The sequence below is a fragment of the Nannobrachium achirus genome (assembly GCF_963921795.1).
Source record: "Nannobrachium achirus genome assembly, chromosome: 1".
Taxonomy (NCBI): Eukaryota; Metazoa; Chordata; class Actinopteri; order Myctophiformes; family Myctophidae; genus Nannobrachium; species Nannobrachium achirus.
This window is the reverse complement of record NC_137810.1, coordinates 20626367-20644266: the sequence shown is the minus strand read 5'-3', so window position 1 is coordinate 20644266 and position 17900 is coordinate 20626367. Positions and strand designations below refer to the sequence as shown.

General features: G+C 40.7%; 1 protein-coding gene across 2 annotated transcripts; it reads right to left on the bottom strand.

Annotated features, from left to right (window-relative positions):
* Positions 1 to 1508: 1508 nt before the first annotated feature.
* uhmk1 (U2AF homology motif (UHM) kinase 1) lies at positions 1509 to 17552 on the bottom strand. Of its 2 annotated transcripts, none has more exons than XM_080736130.1 (9): positions 16825 to 17552; positions 16337 to 16478; positions 15316 to 15502; positions 14439 to 14636; positions 14206 to 14300; positions 13913 to 13989; positions 12715 to 12813; positions 12059 to 12147; positions 1509 to 11377 (listed from the first exon to the last, which is right to left on the bottom strand). In XM_080736130.1, exons 1-9 carry the CDS (start codon positions 17141 to 17143, stop codon positions 11231 to 11233), a joined length of 1353 nt encoding a protein of 450 aa, XP_080592256.1. In that variant the 5' UTR covers positions 17144 to 17552; the 3' UTR covers positions 1509 to 11230. The 2 variants fall into 2 exon arrangements, with proteins under 2 accessions (XP_080592256.1, XP_080592257.1); XM_080736131.1 differs by having other exon boundaries at positions 15316 to 15528; positions 16384 to 16478.
* Between the last annotated feature and the right edge of the window lie 348 nt (positions 17553 to 17900).

Sequence of the window (17900 nt, the reverse complement as noted above, 5' to 3'; positions counted from 1 at the left end):
AGGTACTCTTATCTTTTAACTGTGTTCTTTCTGTTGTCATTTGTGTTTTTTGACCTTTATCAGAAATTATTAATATACAATCAGATCAGTCAGCTTAAAACATATACCACTTTACTGCACCCAGGTTAGTGAGAGTATCACCATTGGTCTGTTCGTTCCTATTCATTACTTCTCCCTGCAGATGACGCGTTTACAGAATTTGATATTCCATTCCACATCTCTGTTCAAGTCCACATCATTCACATTTCTGAAGAGATTCTTGTTTTTGTGGAAAATGTGTATTATACAACCATGTCATTTAAAAATCCAATCTAACATCTGAATATTATGGTTCTTCGATTTGATTTGATCAGAAGGTTCAGATATAAGATGTTCTGTAGAGCAGTGGTTCTCAACCTTTTCAGGCTGCGACCCCCAAAATATTTTAACTGGGGACCCCCCCCCCCCCCCCACCCTGACGAGCACTAAGAGTTGAGGCATTACAGTTTGTATAACACGGTTCTATTGTGAAAATAGCAGATCTGCATGCTCACAACGCATAACTAATGTTTGACAATTTGGCCAATGTTTAATTTGTCATTTTAGAGGTATTTAAAAGGTCCTTAAATTGTCACTTTAGAAATGTGAAGATAACGTTGATACACTTAAACTTCATGTTGGTTTGTTAACTGTTGGGTGAGAAAACAATGTTGCACATTAAGTTAATCATCTGGGGACCCCCCAAAATAATTTGGGGGTTGTCCTGACCCACAGGTTGAGAACCACTGCTGTAGAGTACAGAAATAACTTCCTAAAGGATAATATAGCACAAATGCTTGAGAATATAGACGGAAAGAGTTTTATCATTTGGTAAACTTCACAGTATAACAATCCATCTAAGAGTGATGGAAATCGATGGCCAGCTTGTTAAATGATTTATATATTTGCTGTGCCTGTGAGGTCGGCTTTGCAGTCAGCGAAGTTAGCAGCAGACTGGTCAATAGGTAGGGACAACAGAAACAATGTAAAGGAATCTACAGCAGGAGTTTGAGACATCTTGTTGGAAGGTTATGCTGCTCCCTGTAGGTAAGAATATCATACTGCATTTCAACTTTCTATTGGGGCTTTCTAATGCCTGCTTGCCTTGAGAGGCTGGTGATCAAACAACCAATTTAACAGGTTTTTGGTTTAGACCACCACTTGGAAATTCTCTTTTGGGTGAGCAGTAGATTTTTGCCTTCTGGACCAGGGTTCAATCAAACCCAGGGATTTGATTGCTACTTCCAAATTTCAGTTCTTCAATATTGAGGTAAAATGGGGGAAATGTGCAAGATGTAGAAAACAATTTTTGCAAACACATGTGTTCTGTGTTCCAAAAACACAGAACACACTTGCCCACTATAAACTGATAAGTTTAACACTGTGCGTGTTCTCTCAGTGAGTAAAGGTGATTTAATGGAAATTGGAATAAAAAGCTGAGACACATTTTCAGTTCAAGTAAAGCATAGCTTTTTTTTTTATTGTGAGATTTTGAAACAACAGCATGAGTATGATTCAAATTTTTACATTCATCCGTTTGTGGTTTGATTTGGGTGATATATCAAGAAGCATGTTTACATAGTTGTCTTTGTACTAGTATTGCTATGCAAGTCCTAATAGGATACTACTACTACTGTGGGAAGTACAGTAATAGTATAATTGAGGTTTAGGTTCACACAAAAACAAATGGAAACTTTTGTACCAATATGTCATAATGGACAAAGCTTGATAGTTTATTTGTATGATCAATTAAAAAAAGGTGAGCATGCATAACTAGGTAATCATACTTCTAGAAATATCTCCATGTCCTTTCTCAAATCATCAAATGTATTTCCTGTGTGCAACCTCAACATAACATTTGTCAATCTTAACCAAGCAGGTTAAAAAAACAAAAAAGGGAAGACTTAAGCAAAGGCAACAATGGAAATTAGAACTCTCTTTTGACAAATTACATCAAAGAAAACCTTTTATTGAACAATTTCGAATGTAATAAAGCTAGAATATAAAGTTTTTGATAGATTCACAAATGAATTCATCAAATATATTCGGCTCAGAAACTGTTAGTCAAATCCAGAAGCTGACAGTTTGACATTTTTATTCTCAAGCCAAGACAAGACTACAGCAGATTCAAGTCAAGTCAGGTTGAATTCATTACTTTAGTTTAAACAGTCTGGTTTAAATAAGGTTTGAGCTTTGTTGTTGCATAACGTGACAATATTGTTTAAACATAAATTAAGGTTTCAGTCAGCTTTACATTGGACCTCGTTTCAAGTTCATCAGGTTTGAACTGGGTCGTTAACAAAGTCAGTCACACTCAAGTGGCCAGAGGCCCAAAGATATTACATCTTTTTTTATGTATTCCTGCTCAAAAGGACTGGTCAGCTTTAACTTGAGTGAAATAATCCAGCAAATGAGATGGATGGAACCTAAATCTATGGTTCCCTCGCTGAGAAACTTTATGAAGATCATTAGATTTCATTTTTATGTGCTGTAGAGAATTGTTGTTTTGTACTGAAGTGTGCTTCGGTAAAAGGAATGGATTATTATTGTCATCAGGGTAAAAATGTCTGACAACTTTGGAACATGCACTCTTGTATATTATCTTTTCAGTTTCTATTTTAGTCTCACAAAGTCTTTGTACTTTAAGATTGCTCAGTGCAAGCAAACAGTGCTTCAGTGGTCACACACACACACACACACACACACACACACACACACACACACACACACACACACACACACACACACACACACACACACACACGAAAATATCAGTCTAACATGCATTGTGACATTCACGTCACAAAGAGTTCTGACTGACATGTCCACATATATATACGTAGATTGCAATTTGCAAACTCTCAAACTCAAATTCTCCATTTTTAAATCATTGATGTACCAGAAAGCTATTCCTCATTATGCTATGAATGATACACCCGACACAACTGAGTCAAGAAAAAGCATTGACAAATCTGATGCTATACTAGCCATATTGGTTTGATACCTAACTCAACAAACTGACAGGTAAAATCAATAGTACTACAGACAGTGGAAGACAGATGCAAACATACTTAAACGTAACTACAAATGAGCATGTAAAGCGAAAGTCTTACTTAATTTCAGCATGCCCATGGTTGTGGCTCTTCTCTATCCACACAATGTTATTACGCTTTTTACCCACTCGCATTCACTCTCAAATGTTCCAAGAACTGAAACATTTTACACCAACATGTAGCCTATCACTGATTGTTGATTGTAACCAGTGGTGCTTTGGTATTTTCTTTTCAGGGCGGACGGCCATTTATTGACGTCAAGTGCACGCGAAGAAAGAACGGATGTCAGAAGATCTAATGGTGGGAAAACAAACACAATGTTTTCTAGTCTTAAATTACATTTGCATTGTTACTTCTAGTTTCATTTAATGCAATTAGAAAATACAGCGCTGCAGTAGAGAAACAAAGTTTGCTTTGAACGAATCTCAAACAGTAGCCTACACATACCACCATGATAGAGCCACTACACGTATGAGGACGCACACACATGCACCTGCAGTCACCACTGGTCGCTTAAACCTACAGTAGGTGTTAAAGAATCCATATGAAAAGGGTACTTGGGCATGTGAATCTAGGGGGGATGCGCTGCACACCACTCACTGGTAAACCTGGTAAACTTGTATTTGTTATGCAAATAGCCATTTGATTCGAATCTATGGGGACGCGTTCTAGCATGCACACGCGCAAGCACTGTTCCGTGCCGTAACTGCGTGTGCATGTGGGAAAATGATTGGCCGGACGCCGTGGTGGTACGTCCAGCCTCCAAAGCACTACTGATTGTAACAGTGATTAGGTGTGAAGATACCAAACCAAGCAGCGACTGAGCCACGGTGGTACCAAACTAATTTCACAGACCTGGTCATAATACAGAAAACAGAGACTGATCCAATGCAACTTTCTCCCTTTGTGCAGATCAAATCAATGCCCCCCGGTGGAGGTAAAACGAACTGCAGTCATTCAAAGTATAATGCAGTCTACACCTATTATGACAGCGAAAGTTTTTTTTTCTTCCTGGCTGACAGAAATGCCCAGCCTTGGAAATGCATTTTCTTTTTTTTTTTTTAGATGTTTTGGTTGCTAGGTACAAATGTCACCACAAACTTGTTCTGGCCCTTGTTTCTTTGGATGAAGGGCTGAAACATGCAGGGAGAGGGTGGACCGACCTACCTATGTAGGTTCATGAAATGTTGTGGACAAGGAAACATGTTCGACAACAACTGTACAGATGTGACGCCTAGTCTTTGTGCCCCACACCTCCTCCACTGCAGCTGGACAGCTTGTTAAGAGTGACATTGATGTGTGCTGCGTTTTAACCCAAGCTGAACATTGTTTCAACTCTCAAGCGACCAGAAAAGAAATGCCTAACGTGTCGTGTAGTGCTCAGCGTCTCATCACACTGCTGCCGTTCACAGCAGTTTATAAATATGCGACGCTCCCATTGCAAATAATTAAAATGTGCTGGCCTCAGGCCTCAACAACACAGTTACTGACCTTTTAAGGAGTCAGTAATTCTACACCCACACCAGATTTCCTAACCGTAACCTCTAAAAATCAATTTGAAAATGCAAGTAGGCCTATTAATGATTTTTTTAGCAATAGGAAATTATATTATGATATATTTCTCTGTTATTCATTATCATAATCAGCTTTTAATGGGTCTTTGAGCGCAAGGTCTCCCCCCCCCAATAGTATATTCTGACCATTTTAAGAACTGGTTATTATACTCTAATGCAGATAGATATACATTTTTATATATTTTGTTTTAAAATGCATTCTGCTGCAACTAATACTGTATGTGGCACCACTCATTTTCAGAATGAGAGAATTTGAGGAAAGTGATGCATTTCTTGTGCAATAGTTACTCATGAATGGATGTAATTATCCTACTCTTACACAGCAGAAAATGCAAACCATTGCCCATTTGTCACTTATTTTGTCTTATTCTGGAACTCAAAGCGCAATTGCAACCCGTCTCTTGCTGATCTGAACACAAATAGCATTTCCAATTCATGTCAGCAAATGAGGAGTTTGTTACATGGTCATAATATTAGCCACATAAACCCTGTACTTGGTTAATCGGTGCTATGGATGGTCCCCTCTGGGGAACATGTTCTGGGCTGAGGAAGGGTCCACGCCGAAATGTGTCAGTGTAATTATTAATTAAAAAGTATCAGAAGGACTTCCGAGTACTGGCTAGGCTACCTAGTACCTACACTGTTTTTCGTACCCTAACCCTAACCCTTTTTTTACTTTGGGTAGCTTTCTTTTTCCACCCTGTGTGTTTGCATCAATGATGCCAACACTTGCGATCTCCAACTCGCTGCCTACCAGAACTTGCATTTTCACAAAGTCCACAAAATGTGCTGGCACGCACACATGCATGCACACTCTCTCTCTCTTACTGTATGCACAGCTTATTAATGTTACCGCACAGTGGTCAAACTAGACTAGCCCATCTCCGGCCTGTTCCACGTATCATGCGCAATATGCTATCCAAGCTTCAGATCGACTGTGACAATGCAGGATTCGGCTGCACAGCCACGTTGCGGCTAGACCAGCTGCAGTCACACTTGAAGGATTGTGAACACAACCCCAAGAGGCCTGTCAACTGTGAGGAGGGTTGTGGGCTAGAAATGCCCAAAGATGAGATGCCCAAACACAAGTGCATCAAGCACTTACAAAGTGTGGTGCAGCAGCAGCAAACTAAGATTTCGGAGCTTGAGAAAACCATTGTAGAGCCTAAGCACCAGTTGGGGGAACAAAAGGATATTCAGCTGCTGAAAGCATACATGAGAGCAAACCGCAGCAGTGCTAACCCCAACCTGCAGAACCTTGAGGAGAACTTAAGACCTTGAGGTCATGTGCAATGAACGAAGCAGAGAGATAATGGTGTCAGAGGCCAAAGTGAGATTAAAGAAAACTGACAACTAAAGAGGACCTCAAGCCAGTATGTCGTCTTCTTCTTCTGCTTGGTACATAAGATCCAGTATCACTCCTGCATATCAGACTGCTCCTCACCCCTAGGATCCCCTGTCTCGAGTTCAAGCACAGTAATATTTCTACTCTTCTCCAACATCTCCTTTGCTCTCATTTGTTCAGTTTTACCTGCTCAGTGTGTATATACCAGTGTTGCAGTCCATCTCCACCATAGTTCAAGAGAACCTTTATATATCACTAGATTCCGTTACCCGAATAGGTCTTCACGCTTTGTTTAGTTTAATATTTCACCTTTCTTTTATAAGCATGTGTCTTTAGAAGAGACCTACAACCACACGTCGCATAAGAAAACATATCAAAATAGCAATCTGTGTAAGCAAACAAGGATATGAATGTAATACTTATTATCTTATTAATTAAAAATCTAATCTATTCTCTTGTCTAAAATGAGACATATTGCCATCAGTTAAGTTAATAACCGTGTACATGACAAAATGCTCCTAGACCGCTTTTTGTTTCATATCCTAAAGCCAAGATGATTCTCTACTATTTTGAAATAATATACCAAAACAATAGAGGACCTTACAGCAAAAAACAACTTGATATTACAATAATTAGTTCACATGGTACAAATATTTGGGTCTAATAGTTTGATATTATCCTTCCAAAACAGACAGGTGCAAGCAATAGTGTCACTATGCGATCTTCACACCACCAAACTTTTCAGTCAGAAATGTGACCCAAGTCTGAGCAGCACTAGCTGCTGACTAGCAAGAAACAGGCAGTACCAGTAGCTGGATACACTGACATGCTTTGAAATCCATTAAAATTACTTAAATTCATACAGGCAGGATGATAACATAAATAAAGTACAGCCTTGTAAGTAGACTACAACCTGGGAGAAACAAATTATGTAAAAGAAAAACACAAATTGTCTCAATAAATATCAATACTTATATCAACATTCCAAAACTGAGATTATGGAGTTCATTTAGGACAATCTAATCAGTGCTTTCATCAAATATCTGGTAGACATAACTTTTCGGGCACAACAAGATTATCTTGCAATGCATCTATAAAGGCAGTGTGCTTTAAAAAGTGTATATTCAATGGATAGTTATGTGTCAAACAAAAAAGAAAATGTATGATACATTGATAAAATGATGAAATTATATGTATTACTATTTTTTATGAAACAACACTTCAGCCTCTTAACAGTTTGTCCCTGTGCTCATGTATTCTGGGCTTGGAAGGGGGAATCAGTGCTAACATGAAGTGGGACAACCTGATCAGTGTTTGAGCTGGTACCAGGCAGGACAGAGCAGTGATACAAGCTCAGTTCATAAGTGGAAGACCACGAATGGATAAATGGAAGAATTCTATTTCAAAACACATTATGCCTGTGCTGGTGAAAATATCAATACAATTCCAACAACACACAAAATGAGACAAAACTCATCCATTTCCACAACATTTCCACAACATAGATATCGGAGTCCTCTCAGACTCTGCCAAGCCTCTCATGACCGGGATGTTACGTTTGCCTTTCAGATCATATTCAGTGAGGACACACAGACAGCATGGCTGTCTGACAGTACTATAAAACCAGTGCATGCAACATTCTCAAGTTCACGACCACGTACAAACACTTGCAAACCCTCAATAAGACAATCACACTAGGCTGATCAATAGCAGAACATCCACACGGATTCGTCATGCATTATCAAAACACCACAACACGGACAATGGAAAAAAGCTCATACACTAGCAATGACTTAAGATGTGTTGTTCCATCTTCTGTTCTTAAGCTTAAATACACCAGTTCTAACCTCTCTCCATATAGCTGAAGACCCCTGTTATAACATTGCCCAATAAAGTGCTAACCTATTTATTTGCCCTTCCAGGTTAGCATTAATTGAGACGTGATGTGTGGAGCTGGTCTATTATCCAGGCTCAGCACTGCTACAGAAATCTAAATGAACACAAATGGTCAGGGTATTTATATTTAGATGCTGCCAAACTGTATCTAGCTCCATGTGATATCACATATTCCACTACTAAACCCTACTTTAAATGCCTTGGTATCTGTTTTTCGTTTTCCTTTCTCTTCACATTTGGATGAAACACAATGTCTGACTACCACTGGAATTGTAATGCAACATATTATTATAAACAGCACCCTTGGTTAGCATGCAACTGTGAGATCCGTTTCAGATCTGCTTGGCTGGCCAACCTAGCTTTCACACCAATCACACTAATCTGCAATAAATATGGGTGGATCGCACTGCAGGCAATATATAAATATGTTTAAAAAAGATGTATATAAAAATAGGTGGATTAATGTACCACAGATGGATAGTCAAAAAGTGCTTTAGTCAGGTGGAGTCTAATTTGGAACAATTATGATTCTACCCCTAGGCCACAAAAGGGTACCTTTCATATAGGCTACATAAAATAATATGTTTTGTTGTACTTTGGGGGGTATGTCATGGTAACTTTGGGGGTTTTGAACAGAGAGACTCACTACACCCAGATGTTGCTGAACAACGCTGACTGGATCCATATAACAGACATTCCATCTCCTTAAGTCATATAAAACTTCTAACCCATTTTGACAGGATCGGACTTGAGCATTGTAAATTGTGCTCTACAAGATGGGATAACTTCCACAATTTCTACAGCTTGATATGTAGAAATAAATAAATAGCGATCCATTTCATTATACGCTACACTCTTCTAAAAAAAATGAAAACAAAAACAATGCTTTGCTTATCACAGGGCCAGACTTCACAAGGGAATGGTTTTCTAAGGCATCCATCCGCAGAGGAGGATTGGGCTACATAATATATTTATGCACACAAGTGCAGCATAACTTTTCTGCTGTAGTAACATTTTGGTTGTTTAGCTAGCTTGTGAGTCGCAGGGCACTTGTGCAAATTTCATCTGGCCTTTAGCTGTGACAGCAGTGTTGTAACTGGTGTTACATATCAAATGGTACCACTAGATGGAGTCAAACAAGAAGAGAAAATGAATATTATAGTAAGGCGTTATATTCTCTACTCAGCAGCAATCCTTGATGGTTTTAATAGTGTTAACATTTCTTCGAACCCTCAAAATCATTTGTGAATGTAGTAAGATAAGACGTAAGGTGCAGTAATATAATCTTGTCTTAAAAATAATCTTGATGTTTGTTTCTGAAGGGCTCAAAGAGATTCTGTTGTGCTCAAAGAAATTATCTCACATTCTTGTCATCTATGTTAGGAAACATTTGTGCCCTACGTTTACAAACATCCAACTGGTACAGGGCATTATATATTTTCAGTCAAGTCAAATGGCAGGAGGATGGTGTCAAGCGATGTTTGTCCAACCTTTGCAATGACAGTTTACACCACTAGCCTTTGTTTCATGTTGTACTGTTCAAATTAACCTAACACTGTGTCCAGTGATTAGGCATGCATCTATTCTGTATGTGCACTAAGACTTTTTAAGTAATTCCTCTTCCGATGGAGCAAAAGTACCACAAGCATACAAAGTGGAACCTTTAAGCCCTTTGCACACAGGACAGTTGCGTTTTTTTCGTTTGCGGCATGAATAAAACGCATTGGATTTGGTGTGCAAGGCTGTGCGGAATCGGCGCTGCGGATCCAAAAAGGAGTGATGAAAGGAGTGATGAGTTTTTTACCGCATGCGACAAGACGCACAAATCGAACTGGGTTCGATCGAGAAAAAAACGCACGGCGGCAGCCACTCGTCGCACGGCTAATTCGGAGCCGGTGTGCATGAGGTCATAGAGAATCATTGTTTTCTTTTCAAAAAATTATATTGTCCGTTTTATCCGTGCGGTTAAACGCGCCTGTGTGCAAAGGGCTTAACAATGGCTAAATCATATGAAGATGTATATTTAGCTTGATATGAGCTGGGAGAGAGAAGCACATTTGTTTAGGTTTTGCCTTAGTAGTGAATTGACAGTGGCTGTGGCAAAAGTATAGACCGTTTGCTTCAACTTTAAGATATCTTTAAGCCAAATCAAGAGAACACTAGGAGAAATGCAGCCCCTTTGGTTCAGTCAGTGATTCTTAGCGTCTTGTCAAAAGACCTTACTGTGTGCTGTGTCTGTACATGACTGATAAGATCAGGTTTGAAGGTGCCCTTACACTACCTGAAATTGAGACACAAATTGAAATGGCATACATTGTCAATGTCACTTCGGCTCATACATCACAAGTGAGGGGCCAAAAACAATGTGCTGCTGCAATGTTTACAAAGCTCACTGTATGTTCTCATCAAAAGGAGGTCACAGCTGCATATTGTGTACACACATACTATCGAGATCTTTGTAAATAATGAGCTACACGGCATAAGGCTACAGGACAGAGCACTGAGACACAAGGGCCCCTTTGTGCTGCTGAGAAAGCAATCTACAACAGAGTAGCAAAAAATGTGTGGTAGACTCTGCACAGTAAAATCCAAATGGACCTGTAAGGGTTCATTTGGTTCCATTTTGTACACTCTTGGGAGTGAAAAAAACTGAGGTGGATGGGTCATGCCAAATCATTAGCCACTGCAAATTGTAGCAGGAGGATGCCTAACAAGCAGGATACAGACCCTGTGTACTATTCTCTTTCCTCTCATTAAAGTTTTAAACCAACACAAAGGAAGAAGAATGTAGTTATATCAGTGACAGAGGTAAATAGCACTACCTTTTCAGCACACAATATTTTTTCCATCAGTGCACAATTGGATGTGATTTCAAACGTGCATCAGTATTTCAGGATTTTCACATAGGTATAAACCTCCCATTGGTTTCTACAAGGAGGTTACCTTTCGCAGCTTTTTGTACCGCAGATCACATCCCTGAATTCATTGCATAAATAGTTAATCTAAACTAATTTACTCAGATGTGACTTAGATTAGTTCAACATAATGGATGCGGGTCAGGAAATTGTCAAATGGATGTGCAATGATACAATAGCAACTACAATAGATACCTGTACTGTTTGTCTGTGTTCCTCAACAAGTTCGATTTATACTTGTGAATGAATCACAGTTCTTATCTGGTGAACAGCACACAGGAACATGCAACGATTACCATTTGTTCTTTTTACTTCTGTGATTAACTCATGATTCAAAATAATTTGATTGCTGTCTTTTCAGACAAAACAGCTGGGAAACCACTTTTGTTCATCAACACACTAAAGTATAAATCGAACCTTTGGATAACCTCACTGCACAGTCTGGTATAAGTAGCCCCTCTTATAAGCACTAAGGGGATAAAAGGTAGCCACCACAAACTTCCCGTCAAAGGTACGGCCCGTCAGTAGCCTCTGAGCCTCTTTGGAGTCACTGGAGGTGGCATACTCCACAAACACCTGATGAAAACACAGGTAACACATAAGCAACGGTTATTTTTGAATGAGACATAGGCGACGGTGAGAGACAAATACAACAGAAGATAGAAGATATAACAGTCTTTGTTAGGTAAAGAACACAGAACATAACCAACCGGAGCCACTGTCACACATGCACTGTATTATGGAAGTTTTCCAGATGTATGAAATTTATGGACGCAACATTCCGGATCAGTAGGATCGGGCATGCAACAGATTTCATGCAGGCAGAACCCTTGAGTCTGTATACGTCCAATTTTTTGTGTTAGAGTTGGGAACATTCATAGATCAAACACAAACGTCTATTTACTACTGCAGTAGCCTTATTGACAATGGGCAGTGCGCATGTGGCTGTATAGAGATCCCACATTTCCCACAGGCCTGATTCCCCGGACATTTTCATATGTGAAAGTGGCTCAGGTAACATATGTCCGCTTTAATTTACACTTGGAAAAGACAGAACCTGTATCGATGGATATGCTACAGTAAATATGTGGACACCTTGTTTGTTTTCTTATTCCCCTCCCCCCCTCTTTTTCCACCCTTCTCTTTCTGAAAAATAATGGAGCTTGCTCAAAAACTTTCACTCACTGTTTTACACCTGTAAACCTGTGATGGGACAATAAAGACTATTCTGATTGTGTAGGGGTTGGGGAATCTAACCTGTCCTTTTCCTGGATTCTCCTTAGGGATGAGCAGAGAAACCACCGAACCATACTTCTGGCATTCCTCTTTCATGTCTTCCAGTATGTCTGAGGAAAAGGAGACATTACTCTTTAACAAAGACAGTAAATAGTTAATCATTTCAGAAAACTCCAGTAAGTCTGTCCAGATTGGCTTTTTGGGGTTTCAGACCTAGGCCAGACGGAGCTGGATATGTCATATATCCTGGTTTTTCAGATATCCACAAAGAAAAATATCTAGGTCCACGCGACAAAGATATCTAGGTCTAAAATAATCTGATTCCCCAGACCTCCACTAGGGGGACAAGCACACACACAGTAAAACAGTTAAGTCTTCAGAGATATCCGGGTTCCATGTCTACACGGATCCACTGAATCGGATATTTTTCAATGTCTTCACTTATTTATCCGGTTTAAATAATATCCAGTTTCACAGCCAAAATATCCAGCTTCGTGTGGCTGCTGTGTGTGTGTGTGTGTGTGTGTGTGTGTGTGTGTGTGTGTGTGTGTGTGTGTGTGTGTGTGTGTGTGTGTGTGTGTGTGTGTGTTTGTTTTTGACAGAAAACAAATCAGTTACCTTGTAAAACACTAAAAGACAAGTTGACACCACACATACTGTATTTCTAATGGTGATACCTTCATACTCCTCTTCGTTGTGCAGGTGGCTGTCATCAATAAGGTTGAGCAGACGCAGGACTGGAGAAGGCAACAGAACCAGGTCCTCGATGTGAGGAGCTGAGAGGAAAGACAGTCATTCTGGTGAGTAGTGGAGCATTAGTGGTTTAGTGTGTGTCTGTTCTTTATGTTGTGCTTGACGTCTCTTAAAGCCTCTACAGACTAAGAGATTTCGCCTACAATACGATATTATAATTTTTTCATCGGATCGTATGAGCACACACACTACACCATCCTCAGTCTTGACGATTATTGGGTTGTGTGTCCCGCTGTTCGAGAGACGCGCGACAGGCCCGCACACACAACAAGACCTCTCCTCCGACTCCCCTGTGGTGAAATCTGGTGCGAGACGTGATGAGACAAAAAAATAAAAAATTAATCACGCCTCCCTCAAAGCGCAGCGCTGAAGAGCAGCAGCTGTCAGCGACAAGCTTGATTTGCCTTTCCGCGGTGCGCCCCTGCCTTGAATCTCCCAAACCGTAAATAAAACAAAGCCATAAAAGATATGTTTCTGGATAAACAAACGTGTCTATAACCACTCAAACTGCATGGTGCACTGTGCGCAAAGATGCTGACCATTGATTTATTCCTGCATGCAAAACCGAACTGTTTTAAAGTGACTTTCAAAACTGAACAATCTGCTATAATACAAAGCGCCTCGGCGCTGCTGCTGGGCTGCGCTGCGAAGCGGTACGAAATTAAACCAGTGACATTAAAAGTAAGATCATGATACAAACTTTAAATGGTAGTAGGTTCTAATCATTGGATGATGATGTTTATGAAAATAATATTAATAACTAGTGACGGGAGTGAGTGGGGATGGAGGAAGAGAGAGAGGGAGAGTCGAGAGAGGGAAGGAAAAAGGAGAGATTTGCTCGGAGATATATCGTCACTACCCGTTTCCACACCGAATCACTGTTGGATCTCTACCCCGCTGTGCGGTGATTTTCAAGCAAGTTTGATATTTTCTCCTGTCGGGTGGGTTGTAAAAAAGGTCGTAAAAAAGCTAATTAACACATCAGCAGGCGCTTCCACACGACAGGAGAAAAACTGTGCCTTGTGAGCGAATTTGGGCTGTTCCTCGTCACAGTCATAAATTCCTCAAATGCCACAACATTGCGTACGAATTCTGTTTGTCTGGGGGGGCCCTTACACATACCGAAGGGAATGCTGAAGAGTGGGCTCAGGAGGGCAGTTTCAGCTGTACATCTGTGCTTGGGGTCATTGCAAAGCATGCTGCAGATACAAACACAACGTAAATGTAGCAAATCAACTGTGCAACTAAGAGGCAGAACGTTTTTCTGCATAATGGTAAATATTTAAGTAGCACAACAACTGGAAAGAACAGCATCATTACAGCAATATTAAAATACGAAAAAAATCTTTCTTTGAGTGCATATTAATTTAGGGCCTCTTAGTATTTCTATTCCTGTGTTAAGTGTGTTTAGTTACCTTTTGATAAGGTCTCTGAGGTGATAGACAGGGATGGCAGGACAGACCAGACTGTTACTGGCAAAGATATGGTCTACAATGGCAGCACTGTTGTCCTAAAGTAGCAGAAACCAGAATACTACTGTATTGTTTCAGTTTCCTTTGACTTCGACAAAGCCAAGAACATTTGTCTTTGCAACAGTACAAATGAAAAACAATCGATCTATCAGGTATAAATCTAGGTTTTTGCATACCTTCCACTCCTGGGAGCGGACAGTCTCTTTGAGTTTGATTCCTGAGTACATCTCCAGTAGGATGATGCCAAGGCTCCACAGGTCTATGGCTGCAGTGCAACCTGAGTCCCCTTCCATCTCCACTCCAGCCTGGGCTAAACTGTTCTGAAGCTCAGCCTCTGGTGCACGGTACCCGTCTGTCTGGATGTACTTCACATCCTAGAAGATAAGATGATTGATTTTATTTAGGTAAATACAACCAGAATCAGAAATACTTTATTGTCACACCTTAAAACTCATGCCAATGACGGTTTTTGACGTTTTTTTTTTTTTTTTTTTTTTTTTAAAGATGTCAAAATGACCTGAGATCAGAGAGATGCTTTTCTCTGTTTGTGTGTTCGCTCCCTCGTTTAGCTGATTGAGAAAATGTGTGTTCATGTGTGTTCATTCTAGTGGATGGACTCTTTTTTTCATTCAAACAGCTCTATCTCTGGAACCATTTGTCTGATTGACAAAATTATTGTTGCCACTGAATCACAACAACTGTGTTTCTGTGGGGGAAAAAATTATAAAAAAAAACAATTTTTCTCATTGCATAGTAAAGAAAAACATACAAAATCGTGGCACACCTACCTTGGAGCCATTTTGGCATTTGGCACAGAATGAGTTAAAACATACTTTACCAAGTATCAAGTTTCAACACAATATAATTCATTTTAACCATGATAGACTCATTGAAAACACAGGGCCCTTATCCTGGTGTCTGATATTGTCTTTCTAATATGTGAGGGGCTGTACTCTATAAATGACCCCAGCAATGGTTTAAAAGATTCACCGTTGCCAGTTTGGCCACCTCGTTTCCACACCAGACACACTAACGCAGTCCAACAAGACACACCTGGTTTCCCTCTTTGAAACTGAGGCCAAAGTCGATGAGCTTGAAACATTCGTCATCGGCGCTCCAGAGGACGTTGCGTGGTTTCAGGTCGGCGTGGACATATCCTTCCCTGTGGAGGAAGGCCAGAGCTTCCAGGACATCTCTGGCACAGTGCTGCACCATCCACATGGAGTGGCCTTGATGGGGCCTGCATAGATTAAAGCAGAATTTAAGCTGAAAAATTGTGTCACTGTCCTCATGTGCAATTTGTGAAACAGTGTGAACGGAGCCCCCCCACACTAGCACCGTTTCCCAAATAACTAACACAATATGTAAAATGATGATGTTTTAGTAATATTGTTCCTGCTGTTCCACATTGCACCAGGTGAAGAAATCACAGATGCTTTAACGTTTTGCCGTTGTCGGGTGGACCGTTGGTTTTGTATTTATCATTTAAAAAAATTACTTAGTGAAAATAGCTGATCTACAAGCACACAACGCCTCGCGATGGCGTTGTGTGCTTGTAGATCGGCCGTTTTCACTACTTTTTTGCAACACTCTTGTATGATGAAGCAGGCCTTGAATTTATGAAAGAACATACTATTTTGAATCTTGGAGATACGAGGTTACTGCACGACAGTGACGATTTGCTTTTATGAAATATCCCAGACCATTGGGATTTTATGGAAAATGCTTCTGCACATAATATTGCACTTCAAATGCACTAATCATAAAATAATAACCGAAAGTAGCCCATCTAGGCATATTGGCTACTTTCGGTGCGCAACATGCTTCTGTAGAACTTAGAAGACATGCTGGCTTCTATGGAATCCAAATGACTGAAATCAGCTGCAAACAGATGCATACTGTGGTGGCAAACAATTTCATAGCAAGGGCTAATCAGTCCAATAATGACTGCAACAACTCATCATAACCACATGCAGATGAAAGAAGTGTGCCACATAAGTTTGGTGAATCTGTTTATACTGTTGATTTTTGTGACCCATCATAACTAAGTCCATAATAAGAAACCATCTCCTACCTGCCACTCTGGGTGCCACTACTGGCTGCCAGAGCACTACCTCTCACCAACAGCTCTGACACACTGACATCCAACAGTTCCAGCAGCAGACAGCGCGTTGACACACCGACACTGTGATTGGTGAACACCCCATACAGCGTCACTGGCAAAAAATAAATAAAGGAAATGTATATTACTATAAACTTGCCCATCTTCTATGTTGAAACTATGGCTTGGGACATGAATCGTGCGGAATTCTCACAGTCATCATCACACAATTAAAGTATGGACATATTTTAATCATGCTGGCTTCCAAATTCAGCAGAATTCACAATTTAACTGGATCATGAATGCCTACTGTACTGGCCTGGCCATGGACAGTGAATTGCATCTCCCAGGGAGTCAAATCCTCACCTCAGTTCATCCATTTAATAATATTTGCCAACAGAATTAAACATTATATGACAGGAGGATTACTGTGTACAGTGTGGGGAAGGAACCGTGGATACCTATGTTCTTGTGGCCCTGAATGTCTTCCAGCACGGATCTCTCCTTGAGATACCCGTAATCTCCTCCCTGAGTGTCGGCCGTGAACTCCTTGACGGCGGCGGTGGTGGTGGTGGCTCTGCCGGAGCTCACTCTGTACACGGAGGCCGAGACTCCCTGGCCGAGACGCGACTGTACGTTCCAAATCTCCCCGAATATCTCGAACAGGACCGGCTTCATGCTCTGGTCCACGACGCCTCCGCCTCCCCCTGGCGCTGCTGTCATCATGGCAGCAGTGTGTGGCCGTACTGCCGTGGGGTCAGAGGAGCTGCAGTGGGCCATTAAGAGAAGCTAGTTGACAGCTTCCAGCAGCTGCAGGAGCATTGCAACAAACACCGAGGCGTCAACAGCAGCCACTCAACACTGCAACCATTACACTACCAGCACTGGACTAAAACTACGCTGCATTATTAATATTATTGTAAGGTTATTGTATGCTTGCTGAAGAAGCTCTCTGGATGACTTCACACAAATCAGCTAGTGGCCAAAAGTTAGCTAGTTCCTTCGGAGTGGCTAAACTACTAGCCAAAGAGTTGGAGCTGCAGCAAACAGACCGTTTTAACGGTGTGAATGTGAATCTTCGCCCCATAACATTACATTAAGCGCAAGCAAAGCGATTGTATCGGCTAAATGAATAACGTATATTTCTTCGGCTTCAATGACAACTAAGGTTTTTGCAGCTCAGTTGCTGAGTGGGTCATTGCATTGCTGCTGCCTGCTGCTGCTTGTTGTTGATGTTTTCACAAGACCAATCTTGCTTCCGGGCGCAACTTTCTCTAGTAGACTTGTGAGACTACTGTAGAGGCTTTGCGCCACCTACGGTGCGGGAGAGCGTATGACCATAAAAAGTAAATGCAAAGCCAAAGTTAGCTCTGGTCCATCGCTTTCACCTCCCGCAGGAGCAATGCGGGAGGTGAAAGCGATGGACCAGAGCTAAGCCAAAGTGAGTAAACTACGGAAAAGAAACACTGACAAATGGGTTCAAACATGTTCAATTCGTCAGCCAAATGAGATATTGGTATAAAAGTGACATTACACT

What these genes read in the sequence shown, in the direction of transcription:
- uhmk1 (XM_080736130.1), bottom strand. Translation starts at nt 17,143, where the DNA reads ATGGCCCACTGCAGCTCCTCTGACCCCACGGCAGTACGGCCACACACT. An exon ending in CTCAGAGACCTTATCAAAAG is followed by an intron (nt 13,990 to 14,205) that starts GTAACTAAACAC and finishes TTGTATCTGCAG; the next exon opens with CATGCTTTGCAATGACCCCA. An exon ending in ACTCTTCAGCATTCCCTTCG is followed by an intron (nt 12,814 to 13,912) that starts GTATGTGTAAGG and finishes CTTTCCTCTCAG; the next exon opens with CTCCTCACATCGAGGACCTG.